We start from the raw sequence: 11,602 nt of genomic DNA, 5'->3' as shown, positions 1-11,602 counted from the left end.
CGAGCGCAGAGGACAGCCTGAAAGCGGCAAGGACAGATAGTCCTAGACGAGGTCGCCTAGTAACTAGAAAGCGTCGTCCAAGGGTTGACAGCTCCTCCAATAGGGAAGGCCCTTCAGGCCCCGCCCCGCCCCATCCAGGCCCCGCCTCGCCCCCTTCCGCAAAGGAACCAGTAGGCAGCGTCGACTCGCGTCGTGGGGCAGGCCCAGTCTCCTTATTGGTCAGTTCTCCGGAAGCAATAGGATTCGGAACCTCGCCCTGAGTCTTGAGACCGTCGGCTCCTGTGGGTGCGCGGTGGGTGGTGGCTGTGCATGATGTGGGGGCGGCGGGCGGGTCCGCGTGGCGCGGGCGTGCTCGCCTCACGCTGGACTGAGATACTCTAGCGCTGAGCCTCAGTTTCCTCCGTTTGCAGTAGCGGAACATGTCCCGCACGGGGCACCTCAGGTCCTACCGCGCAGCCACACTGCCGGCCAGAAGGTTGTCTCAGCAATTGGGAGGGGACGAAGGGAGCCCGGGAATCCTCAGAGCTCCAGTCCCCGGTGCCTGACTGACCCTCCCGTTCCCAGAGCCCCCAGCCCAGGCCAGGATGTTCGTCTTGGTGGAGATGGTGGACACTGTGCGGATACCCCCGTGGCAGTTTGAGCGGAAACTCAACGACTCCATTGCCGAGGAGCTGAATAAGAAGTTGGCCAACAAGGTACCCCATGGGTCCAGGGGGTCGCGGGAAAGCCTTGGCACGGTAGGGCCCAGCACTGCCCACCCGCATGGTGCAGCCCTGGCTTGGTCATGCCAAGCCTTGGCCTTGGGCAGGTAGCTTATCTCAGAGCTCGGCTTCCTCACCTGTACGTGGTAACCCTTATCCCACGAGGATGCTGGAGGGAATCAAAAGGGAAACAGGGTTTGAGAAGAGCCCTTGTAATTGTGCAGGGCTAGATTCCACACTTCCAAATTGCTTTGCAGTCTTAGGTGGCCATTTACCGACTCAGCCGCAGTTCCCATTTGTAAAGTAGAAACAGTCATTGCTGTCCAACCAGATGCTGTCTTTGTGAAGACGGACATCCGTTCATTGGAGGCTTACCCACTCATTCCTGCAGGAAAAGTGTATGAGCGCATTCTGTATGCCAGGCCTGTGTGCCTGGTGCCAGATCGCCAGAGGTCTTCCACCGCCTTTTCTGTAGTGACCCTCCCTCCTTGGTTAGTCTGTGTCATATCCCTCTTTCCTTCCCAGCACTTCACTTACCGTTTTGTTTTCTTATTGGTTTCCTGGGTTAGTGTTTTTTTTCTTTCCGTCTCCATAAGGGCAGGGACCTTGCCCATATTCGGCAAAGCCAGGCACAGAGTCGCTGTCCCATGATGGTCTGCTGATTGAATGAGGGACACAGAAGGTTTCTCCCTGGAGTGTGGTGGGAAAAGCAGATATGAATGAGAGGCTCCTGCAGTTGAGTGTGATGACAATTGAGGTAAAGGCTTTGAAGGACAGGAGTTCACAAGCCCGTGGAAGAAAGGAACTTCACCTACAATGAAGGAAACAAGCTGCTTTGTGAGGGCCAGGAGGAGCTAGCTAGGGTATTAGTTTTTTTGTGGTGGGAGAGATTGGGCTGTGCAGGCAGAGGACACAGCATTTGCAAAGGCCCTGTGGCCTTTCGGAGAGAATATTGCACCTTCATGGCCTGGAGTAGGCTGGTATGGCCTCACAGGCCGAAAAGGTGGCGGGGACCAGGCCACCCAGAGCCGTAAGACTTCATGAGGCGTTGGTCTGCATCCTTAGAACAGCAGGAAGTGGTAAGTGGGGCAGAGCCGGCCAGGGGAAGATTGGCTGGCTTTAGACAGGAGGTGAGTCCCTCCCATAGAGGCCAAGCTTGCAGAAGCGGATGTGCAGATCTGGGGAGTCGGTGGCGGTGGAGAGCACTCCTGGAGTCCTTGGTAGAGGGGTTCTGGTTACTTCGTGATGTAGAAAGCCAGCGGGTCTGCGCGGGGGATGAAATGTGATCCTTATGGAGGGAGAACAAGTGCAAAGTCCAAGAAAGGAGTGCAGCCCCTTTGTGGCATGGGTCCTTCAGGGACCTGTCAAGACAAGTCTTTCCGTATTGGAATCGTTGAGTCTTTTGAGAGGAGGCCGCACAGAGAGGTCCACGGTCCGGCAAAGGGCACAGAGCTTATGCCAGACTTTGCCTCACCATCATGAGGTCCGGCCAGGAGGCTGAGTTCTCTGAGCTTCTTGCTAATCCTTGAACAGCCCTACACGGTCCCTAATGGGGAGGTGATGACGCTAGTGGCAGATTAGCAAACACCAAGCAAGCGACCAATTGTTTGGAGCCCCATGGGTAGGGGGTGGGGCATGGGATGTTCTCTGCCCAGTGTTGGGACTTTGGCCATGTGACACCCTGCCAGCCTCAGTCCCTGTGGCCATGTCTGTGCGTTTGAGACTGTGAGCAGAAGGGAGATTATTTATGGTTCTGATGTTCACTGAGCTGTGAGCTCTAGCATGGGCCTGGGGACCTTGGAAAGTGTAGGTTTAACCAGCGGCTCCCCTACCACTGATCCTTACTAGTAATAATAATGATCTTTCCCTGATCATCATCATAATTTCCAGCATGTGAGCCAGGTACTGGGATCACAGCTTCCCATCCATCCATTCTCTCTCTATTTAACAACATTGCGGCCTGGTATGTCTGTTTTGTGGATAGGGAAGCTGAGGCTCAGAGAGGTGACCTTGGAGGTCACACAGCAAATGGCAGAGCTGGCATTGTAACCTGGATTTGCCTTGTCATCAAAGGCCCAGTTCTTTCCAGAGCTCTGCCTCTTCCGAGGTTCTTCACCTGTGGTTCCTTCAGGCCATGCCCCCAACTCATTTCCCACCATGAAGTGGGGTGATCACCCCTGCCCTGAGGTGGTAGGTCTCAAGAGAGACTGCCCGGGAGCTGGGCCTCGGGGTCACCGTGTGTGTGCATGCTGATTCGCACAGGTCGTGTACAACGTGGGACTCTGCATCTGTCTGTTTGACATCACCAGGCTGGAGGACTCCTATGTGTTTCCCGGGGACGGCGCGTCGCACACCAAAGGTGGGTGCCCTCTCCTCCTGGGGCATCAGACTTTTGAGGCTCAGTTTTCAGTGATGAGAACCCTGTTCTGGGGACTGGGAGACCTGGGGCCTAGTCTCAACTCTGCCAGTGACTGACTCGGTGACAAAGGGCAGCATCTTCTCTCTGGGCCTTAGTTTCCTCACCTATACGAGATGGCAGGTGGCCCTGGCCTGGTAGTTCAGTTGGTTAGTACGTGATCCCAGATGCCAAGGTTGCAGGTTCAGTCCCCAGGCAGGGCATATACAAGAATTAACAAGTGAATGCATAAGTAAGTGAAACAAGTCAGTTTCTATCTCTCTTTCCCTCCTTCCCCTCTCTCTCTCTCAAACCAAAAAATAGGTTTTTTAAAAATTTTATTTATTTATCTTTAGAGGGGAAGGGAAGGAGAGAAGGAGAGAAATATCAGTGTATGGTTGCCTCTCATGAGTCCCCTGCTGGGAACTGGCCTGCAACCCAGGCATGTGCCCTGACTGGGAATCGAACCGCGATCATGTGGTTCGCAGGCCTGAGCTCAATCCACTGAGCTACACCAGCCAGGGCCCAATAAATAAAATTTTTTAAAGAAAGAAATGGGAGGTGGACAGGTCCTCTCCAGCCCTGAGATTGCAGCTCTGTGTCCATGGCCCCTTGGTCTCACCTGCCCCTGAGCCCTGCTCTGTGCCTGGCCTTCAGGCTGTTCCGTCAGGGACAGTGGCAGGGCGGAGGGAGGGAGCAGGCGAGACCGCTTAAGACACCTGGAGAGGTCAAAGGTGTGGAGAGCAGAGGGGAGCGCAGCTGCCCCCCCGCCAAGGCTGGCTGGGGACCGGGGATTTTGAGGGGCACTAGGGTATAACGACTAACAGTGTGGCCTCTGGGTTCGAATCCCAACTCTGCCACTTCTTCACTGTATGTCTCCAAGCCTCATTTCCTCACCTGTAAAATGCAGTTAACAGTAGTTTTGCTATTACAGGACTGTTGTGAGGATGACTGTAGTAACGGATGGAAAGCTCTCAGGACAGGACTTGTGTACAGAGTGAACTTCCCCCCCCCAAATCTGTGGGTAAAGATTTTATTTATTCTTAGAGAGAGGGGAAAGGAGGGAGAAAGAGGGAGAGAAACACCGATGTTACAGAGAAACACTGATACCTCTGTTCTACATGGTCTCCCCTTTTAGTAGGCGGGACTTGGCTGAGAGCCCCTGCCTATTATCCCATTGGCCAAAGCAGGTCACATGGCTAAAGATAGCTTCTAGGGATGGAGAAGTAGGCTGCACCTCTCCGTGCTGTCCCATTGCAAAGGGTTATGCACTGGGGATGGGAAGGAGTTGCAGAGGAAGGATCCCCTTGGGAAGCGCTCTCCTGCCTGGGCCCAGCCAAGTCAGAAGCAGAGGGCAAAGGGGGGCGTTTAGGTGGTTCAGGGCTGGCCGGAGTCTGGGCAGGAGACCTGCTGTGTCTGCCCCAGGCCTGTGGAATCACAGTGTCTCGGGGTGGAGCCCGCAGACTGTTCTAACCAGGGACCGGGTGGTTCTCATGTGGGGCCACTTTTGAGGAGCCCTGCCCTCGCCCACGCTGCTAAGCCTCCAGGCTCAGGCAGAGAGATGTGAAGCATTTCAGAGCCAGAGGCTGCCTGGCATCCGTGTCGGAGGATGCGGGAACTTCATTAGCTCTCGTGCATGCCACCATGGTCTGCTGTTTGAAGGGACTTGGGGCAGTTTCGTTAGCAGAAAAACAAGACGGAGCCCCTGTCTACAGAGAAGGGTGCTGTCCTGATGAGCCCGGGCTCTGCCTTTGGGTGGGGCCTTGGTTGTCCAGGGGACAAGTAATAAGAGGCAGCAGAAAAACTGGGAGAAAAAAGTTAAATTTGAAAAAATCCTCTCTGTTCATTTGGTCGTTTCTGCCACTGCCACCAGGTGTGAGATTTCACTTGGTTTTCTCATCGCCCCTCCAGTCACTTGGTCCCACGTTTTCTTGGGAGTGAGGTGTGAGAAGCAGAGCGCTGGGCTGGGCCCCTCATGGGCCTAGATTTGAATTCGGGCTCTGGCCCCCTGGGTGGAGCCCTTGGGCAAGTAACTCCGCCTCTCAGCCTCAGTTTCCTCATCTGTGAAATGGGGCTACACTGGCAGCTGTAAAGCTCCTCATGGCCCCTTGAGTACCGTGCAGGGTGGGTTGTTGATTTGTGGTGGGGATTAATCGCCCTGCTTCTGTGCTGACCCTCCAGCGGGCCCCCTTCCCCTATGGCCCATTCTGTCCCAGGACTGTGGCTGAGAATGTGCTGGGGGCGCCCGGCACCGTGGCTCTGCCTTTGCCTGGAAGGTTCATTTGCCAGTTGTTTCCATTCCTTCCGCTTCTGCCCAGGCCAGGTCGCTTTACCTCTCTAACACTTGGGTTCCACATCTAGAAAAATAATATAATAATAGTAGTAGTAATACTACCCATCTCCTAAAATGAGTGTGAAGAGTAAATGGGAAAAACTGTGTGGCCCTTGGCACAGAGGAAGTACTCACAAGATGCCGGCCATTGTGATTGGTGGCAGTGACCGATTGGCCAGCCTTCCGTCTTGTCACTTAGGGTATTTTCGCTTGGCACTGGCCCGTGTCCCTGGAAGCACCTGGCCGCCCCTGGGAAGCCCCTCCTGACCTGCTCCAACACCCCGCCCAGGCTGGGTCGGGGCCTGTTCAGGGCTCCCCAGCAGCCTGTTGTCTTTGTGCCTGCCGTTTGCTTTGTCCTTTTTTATTTGAAGTTGTGATAAAATATATATAACATGAAACTTATCACTTTAAGCACCATCAAGTGTGCAGTTCGGTGATGGTGAGTACGCATGTGCGGCTGTGCCACCGCCGTCATCCAGCCCCAGGGCTTTTTTGTCACCATGAACAGAAACCACCCACTACACAACTCCTTGACCCCACCCCCGGCCCCAGCAGCCTCCACCCAACTTTCTGTCCGTGCGTTTGGCTCCTGGGAGTGGAGTCATGTGGCACTTGTCCTTTGTAGAAACTTGGTCATCCCGACGCGGCTCTCCTCTCCTGAACAAATTTTACCCAAGCCCACAACTGAGAACAGGTCTTCCTACCCTTAGTGGCACTTCAGACCCATCCTTCTCGACTTTCCACACTTCCCGCCTGCACGCTGTGCACCCCAGAGCCCCACACAGCCCCACACGGCTCTGTCCTCGCCGGCTCTCCAGCTGGTCTGTGGCCTCCTTTTTGTGTTTGAACGAGATACAATTCACGTACCATCAAATTCACCCTTTTAAAGTGAACTTTTTAAAGTTCACCCTCCCAGTGACTTTCAGTGTATTCACAGAGCTGTGCAACCATCTCCGTTAATTCCAGAACATTCTCATTGCTCCCAGAAGAAACCCTGTGTTCATTTAGTTCGCCCAGCCCCTGGAGTCACTAATCTACTTCAGTCCCGGATTTGTCCATCCTGGGCATTCACAGAGGCAGAGTCACACACTCAGTGGCCTTTGTAAGTGGTTTCCATCACATAGCACAGTGTCCTCCACATGGGAGGACTTCTGTCCCTGGAGGCAGAACACTGTCCCGTCGCACGGATAGACTGTCGTGTTCACAGGCCACCCATTGGGCCCTGGGTGGCTCTCCGTGTGCTTCTGGGTGTGCCGTGGCTGCTCCGGACAGGTGCGTCCCGGGCACAGTGCCTGTTGTCCTGCCCCCTCCCCGGAAGTCCAGTGCTGAGGTCCGCCTGGCACAGACTTGGTAGAGGCTCTGTGTGGGTTTGCTACACTGAATTGATGTTGTGTCACGTGGCGGGTAGGGACTTTCTGTCCTGTGGGTGGGTGACCCTTGGCTGCCCTCGTCTGCTTGCTCTCCTTGAGGTCAGACGAGGACCTGCCATCTTCATGATGGCTGAGATGGCTCTCCTCCTCCCTCAACTCCCTGCCCGGTGGGGGCACGAGGCGGCAGCCTGGCAGGGTGCTGGGGGCCATGTGGGCCTGCTGTCCCTTGGCAGACCAGGCGGCTGAGGGTGCTGGTGGCAGAAGCCTGTGTGGGGAGTGAGCCTGTCTGAGGAAGGCAGATTCAGCCCCATGGCCCTGTCTGGTGGTCCAGAAAGACGCGGCACCTCCCCGTGGCAGACCAGTATGACTGTGAGTAGGTGACCCAGTGTCCCTGTGCAGCAGTGGCGTGACAGCTGACATGGTTAGACCGAGATAGTCACTCGGTGTCCAGCAGGGGGCAGCGTCACTCTTTAGCCCTGGCAGTATTCGGGCCAGCGGTGGACCTCCTTCCCCAGCTCAGTGCTTTAAGCAAGGGACAGGAGTGATGAGGAGATGACTTCTAACAGGCCCTGGGGTCAGAGTCTGTGGTGTGGGCAGAGACCTCACCTGATATTTTCTGTGGAGTCCAGCAAATAGGGGCTCCCTAGGGCAAGGCCCAAGAACCCACAGAAGCATTTTTAAAAATATTTTTATTGATTTTTTTTTTAGAGGGGAGAAAGGGAAGGAGACACGGAGAGAGACATCAGTGTGTGGTTGCTGCTCATGTGCCCCCTACTGGGGGCCTGACCTGGCCCAAACCCAGGCATGTGCCCTGACTGGGAATCAAACCAGCAGCCCTTTGGTTCACAGGCCAGCACTCAATCCACTGAGCCACAGCAGCCAGGGCTGCAGAACATTTTGCTAGGTGATCAGCTCTGTCCTCCTTAACGTCAGGGCGTTAAGGGCATTTTTAGCATTGCATTCCAGGTCAGAGCTATGCCTGGGGCAAACTGCACCCAATCGGTGGGAGCCTTTGCCAGGCCCTGCCACCCTTTTTAGAAGGAGAGCCTGGAGGAAGATTGGACGTGACTCTGGGCTCATTGATGGCCCAGAATATGGACTCAGGTGTGACTTCTCTGATGGATTTGGGAGCCAGCCCCCAGTTCTGGGGCATTGCTGCTGGCCTCCCATGAGGGCCAAGCTGTGGCCTTGCAGGGAACAGCGTGAAGGTCCCTCTGGCTCCACTGCTGTGTCCTGGAGCAGCCATGGGCCCTCTGGGTCAGTGTGCTGGCGAGTGAGCGCCGCCCTGGTGGACGCACTCCTTCCTCACATGCTTGCTCATCATTGACGTGCTTTCTCCGTTTCCAGTCCATTTTCGCTACGTGGTGTTCCATCCGTTCCTGGACGAGATTCTGATTGGGAAGATCAAAGGCTGCAGCCCCGAGGGAGTGCACGGTAATGGTGGCGGGACTCCTGAGACGGGACCTGGGAGCACAGTGGTACCAGTGGCTAGGGCCGTGGCCAGGCCAGCCAGCCTCCCTTTAGCTTCTGTGCTGGGCCACATGGTCAGGGGAGCAGTCAGATACAGAAACAGAACGTCACCATGGTGTCAGAAAAGCTTGTTGGTGAGAACACACAGCCCCTTCCTGTGTTCCTGTAACAGGGAGGACCTCGGTGGGCTGTGAGGCTTCGCCATGAGGCCGAACATCAGGGTGGGCCCTGGGGCTGGTCAAGGTGACTCAGGGGCGTTGGCATCCACTGGCCCGTGCTGTGTGCGGTGTCCACCTGAGGTTTTGGGTGGCTGCTCAAGGTGTGTGAGTGGCAGAGGCAGAGGCCCGTGTGGCACTCCAAGGGTGGGGCAGGGCCTAGGTTTCCCTGGTGAAATCTGCCCCCTAGGCAGCACATGGTAAGGGGCTTGCCTCTTCAGTATCCAGACCCCTTGATGTTGAACCGTCCACTGTGAGCCCCGGTCCTATGCTGTCACTGTCTTCAGTCTCTCTAGGGTTCTTCGACGACATTCTCATCCCCCCGGAATCGCTGCAGCAGCCCGCCAAGTTGTATCCTCCCAAGGTTAAAGTGGGTCGCAGTAGGGCCCAGGCCGCTCTGAAGGCTGGTCCTCACCCCCGAGGGTGGCCCTGGATCCTGTGATCTGATGCTGCTGGCCTCTGTGCCCACCCTGCCTGGGCTTCCCTACTGCCTGTGGTGCGCACACGCCTGTTGTCTCTCTGGGCTGTGGGGCCCGGCGGTGTGTAGGTTGTACACTGCAGGCAGGGTGCTGTTTGCGTCCTGCCCCCTTTGCCTCGGTTGTCCCTGCAGGAATCGTCTCAAAGGTGACTTCCCTCGAGAGTTGCCCCAAATGGCTCCCCTCCCCTCCTCTCCTTCCTGGGCTGCAAATGGAAGTAGCATGAAGCATTTGAGGGCTTGGCTGTGAGGGTCCTAGGTGGGGTTGGCGCCAGCTACTCATTTTCCCCACTGTCCTTGTCTCAGCCCTTCACTTGCTGCACTGAAGTTGTCCGTTTCAGTGCTTCCTCACCGAGACTGCTCACTGGGAGGTCCCCCCAACCTGTCATGACTGTACCCACGGTGCCCACTGAAGGACTGGGCACAGGGGAGGCAGGACCCAGGGCTGCCACTAGAGGGCAGCACTGGCTCCTCAGTGTGGGCTCTGTAGGGCAACCAGGGGCTACCCTGCCAGTATGGCACACAGCCCCGGCTGGGCCTGTGCAGGGCCAGGGCCAAGGTCTATGTGAGTCCAGAATTTGTCAGAAAACCTGACCCAGCCCTGCCAGTCCTTCTGCCAGCTGTGGGCCCTCAGGCATGTGACCTTCCATCCCACCGCCGGCCCCTTGAACTCTAGAGTTGAAGTCTTCGTGCTGCCCAGTCAGTGTCACGAGGCGCAGATGGAAAGGGATGTGGAAGTGCACTGTGCACAGAAGCAGCTAGCTTTAGCTAAACTGGGAGGGCCAATCGGGGCGCCTTCCATTTGTCCTCCTCACCATGACCTTGCAAGGGGGACCTTGCCACACAGCCCGTTTTTAGACATGGAGACCCTGAGCCACTGAGAGGTTGGGCCTGACCCCAGGTCACAGCTGGCAGGTTGTGGAGCCGATTCTGCACTTGGCATTTGGCCTCAGAGAGGACCCATGGGCGGAGTCAGACTGGGCAGGGAGGGGACCCCAGGCAGCAACAGGCCTGTCATTCCCATCGTGAAAGGCTAATTTGAGCTCTGCTCTTGAGCCTCCTTCCTGCTTTTGTGACCTGCGGGTGCTTGGCAGGGGCCCCTGTGTTCCCAGTCTGGATCCTGGCCCCCAGCAGCTCTCGCTCCTTTCTGGGGGGCCTGGACCTAGCCCCGCCTCACCCCTGGCACGTGGGTCTGCTTTCCCTGTGACTTCCCAGCCAAAGGGAGGGTTGGGTGCTGGGGGAGGAAGCCCCAACCCTCAGGGGCTCCCCCATGGCTTGATAGTTGCCTTGACCTGGGCCTCACCCAGCGACGAGGCAGAGCAGATGTGGGTGTGGGAGTACGAGACGGAGGAAGGTGCGCACGACCTGTACATGGACATCGGGGAGGAGATCCGCTTCCGGGTGGTGGATGAGAGCTTTGTGGACACGTCCCCCACCGGGCCCAGTTCTGCCGAGGCCACCTCTACCAGTGAGGAGCTGCCAAAGAAGGAGGCCCCGTACACACTCGTGGTGAGATACCCTGATGCGCTGCCGAAACCCTGGGGACCATGTGGTGCTGCAGAGTGGGGGGGGAGCCGCTTCCCTGTGTGGTGACTTGGGTCTCGGTCCTAGAACCCCCTCTCCCAGCAGGTCAGGGTGCAGGTCCTTGTGTGGTCTTGGGCAGTCACTGCGCCCTGGGCAGCCTCAGTTTCGGAGGGCCGGGGCAGCAATCCTCAAGGTGAGGTGATAAAGTGGTCCGGAGCCAAAGCCCCAAGAGGAGGGATGAGGGTGACCCTCAGGGCTGCTCCCCAGCCAGATTTGACTTGGGTTCGGTTTGCCTTTTATTTTCACGAACTCAGACAGTGACACATGGCAAAAGTGGGATTTCGGGGTCCTCCTCATAGGGCTTCTGGTGTAATGTGGACACTGGGTTATTCCTTTTGGTGGCAGCTATCTTTGCCAAGAATCCAGGTAGCCCAGGGCATCCCCTCTCTTATGTATTTGGCGGCGGGGCCTTTCGGGCAGGAAGAACACGGGGCTTGGGAGGGCATGCTCATGACTGGCCTGAGGGTGCCCAGGTTTGGACAGGCCTGAGGACAAAAAAGGGGACCTGACGCCGAGGCCTTGAGGCTTGAGGCCGGGGCCGTGTCTTTAGTAAACCAGTACTTCCCTTAGAGGCCTCAGAAGCTGGGGCAGGAGAGGGGAGGCCAGCTGTGCGCTCACACGCACCAGCTGTGAACGCTGGGCCTGCCCCCTGCCCAGACAAAGGGCCCCTTCTGCCTCCAGTCACAGTTGGCTCAAGCCTTGAAGGTAGATGAAATGCACCTATTCTCTCTCCCCTCTTGGCAGGGATCCATTAGTGAGCCGGGCCTCGGCCTCCTCTCCTGGTGGACTAGCAGCTAGCCCTGGGGCTTGGCCGTGGACCAGCCCATGTCTGAAGACCCCAGCCCTGGGAAGGACCCGAGCACCGAAGCTGCCTCACAGATGCCAAGGAACTGAGTCTGTGCAATGTGGAGACACAGGGCAGGGCAGCCAGCCTGTCCCCTCCTCTGCCACCAGGGTTTGTTCCTCCTTCTGGAAGCCCACCTCTCAGTGACAGCAAAGACATTTAATAAACAGTGGTGACGTCCATTGAAGAGCCACCAGTTTCCCTGGCTGTCGTCAT

The 11,602-nt window shown here is 56.8% G+C and overlaps 1 protein-coding gene and 1 long non-coding RNA gene across 3 annotated transcripts; both read left to right on the top strand.

Annotated features, from left to right (window-relative positions):
* Window positions 1-234: 234 nt before the first annotated feature.
* On the top strand, window positions 235-11,582 carry POLR3H (RNA polymerase III subunit H). 2 transcript variants are annotated; one of them, XM_037067986.1, is made up of 8 exons: window positions 274-292; window positions 411-475; window positions 565-695; window positions 2,964-3,060; window positions 8,146-8,232; window positions 8,771-8,834; window positions 10,266-10,467; window positions 11,287-11,582. In XM_037067986.1, exons 3-8 carry the CDS (start codon window positions 585-587, stop codon window positions 11,338-11,340), a joined length of 615 nt encoding a protein of 204 aa, XP_036923881.1. In that variant the 5' UTR covers window positions 274-292; window positions 411-475; window positions 565-584; the 3' UTR covers window positions 11,341-11,582. The 2 variants fall into 2 exon arrangements, with proteins under 2 accessions (XP_036923883.1, XP_036923881.1); XM_037067988.1 differs by lacking the exon at window positions 411-475 and having other exon boundaries at window positions 235-292.
* On the top strand, window positions 10,476-11,007 carry LOC119002226 (uncharacterized). The gene is made up of 2 exons (XR_005069710.1): window positions 10,476-10,593; window positions 10,676-11,007. It is a non-coding gene; the product is annotated as an uncharacterized LOC119002226 (long non-coding RNA).
* Window positions 11,583-11,602: the final 20 nt, after the last annotated feature.

Source organism: Sturnira hondurensis, unplaced genomic scaffold, assembly GCF_014824575.4.
Source record: "Sturnira hondurensis isolate 20B ecotype Veracruz unplaced genomic scaffold, ASM1482457v3 Scaffold0017436, whole genome shotgun sequence".
Lineage (NCBI taxonomy): Eukaryota > Metazoa > Chordata > Mammalia > Chiroptera > Phyllostomidae > Sturnira > Sturnira hondurensis.
The sequence above is the reverse complement of the archived record's forward strand: the minus strand, read 5'-3'. Positions and strand labels throughout refer to the sequence as shown.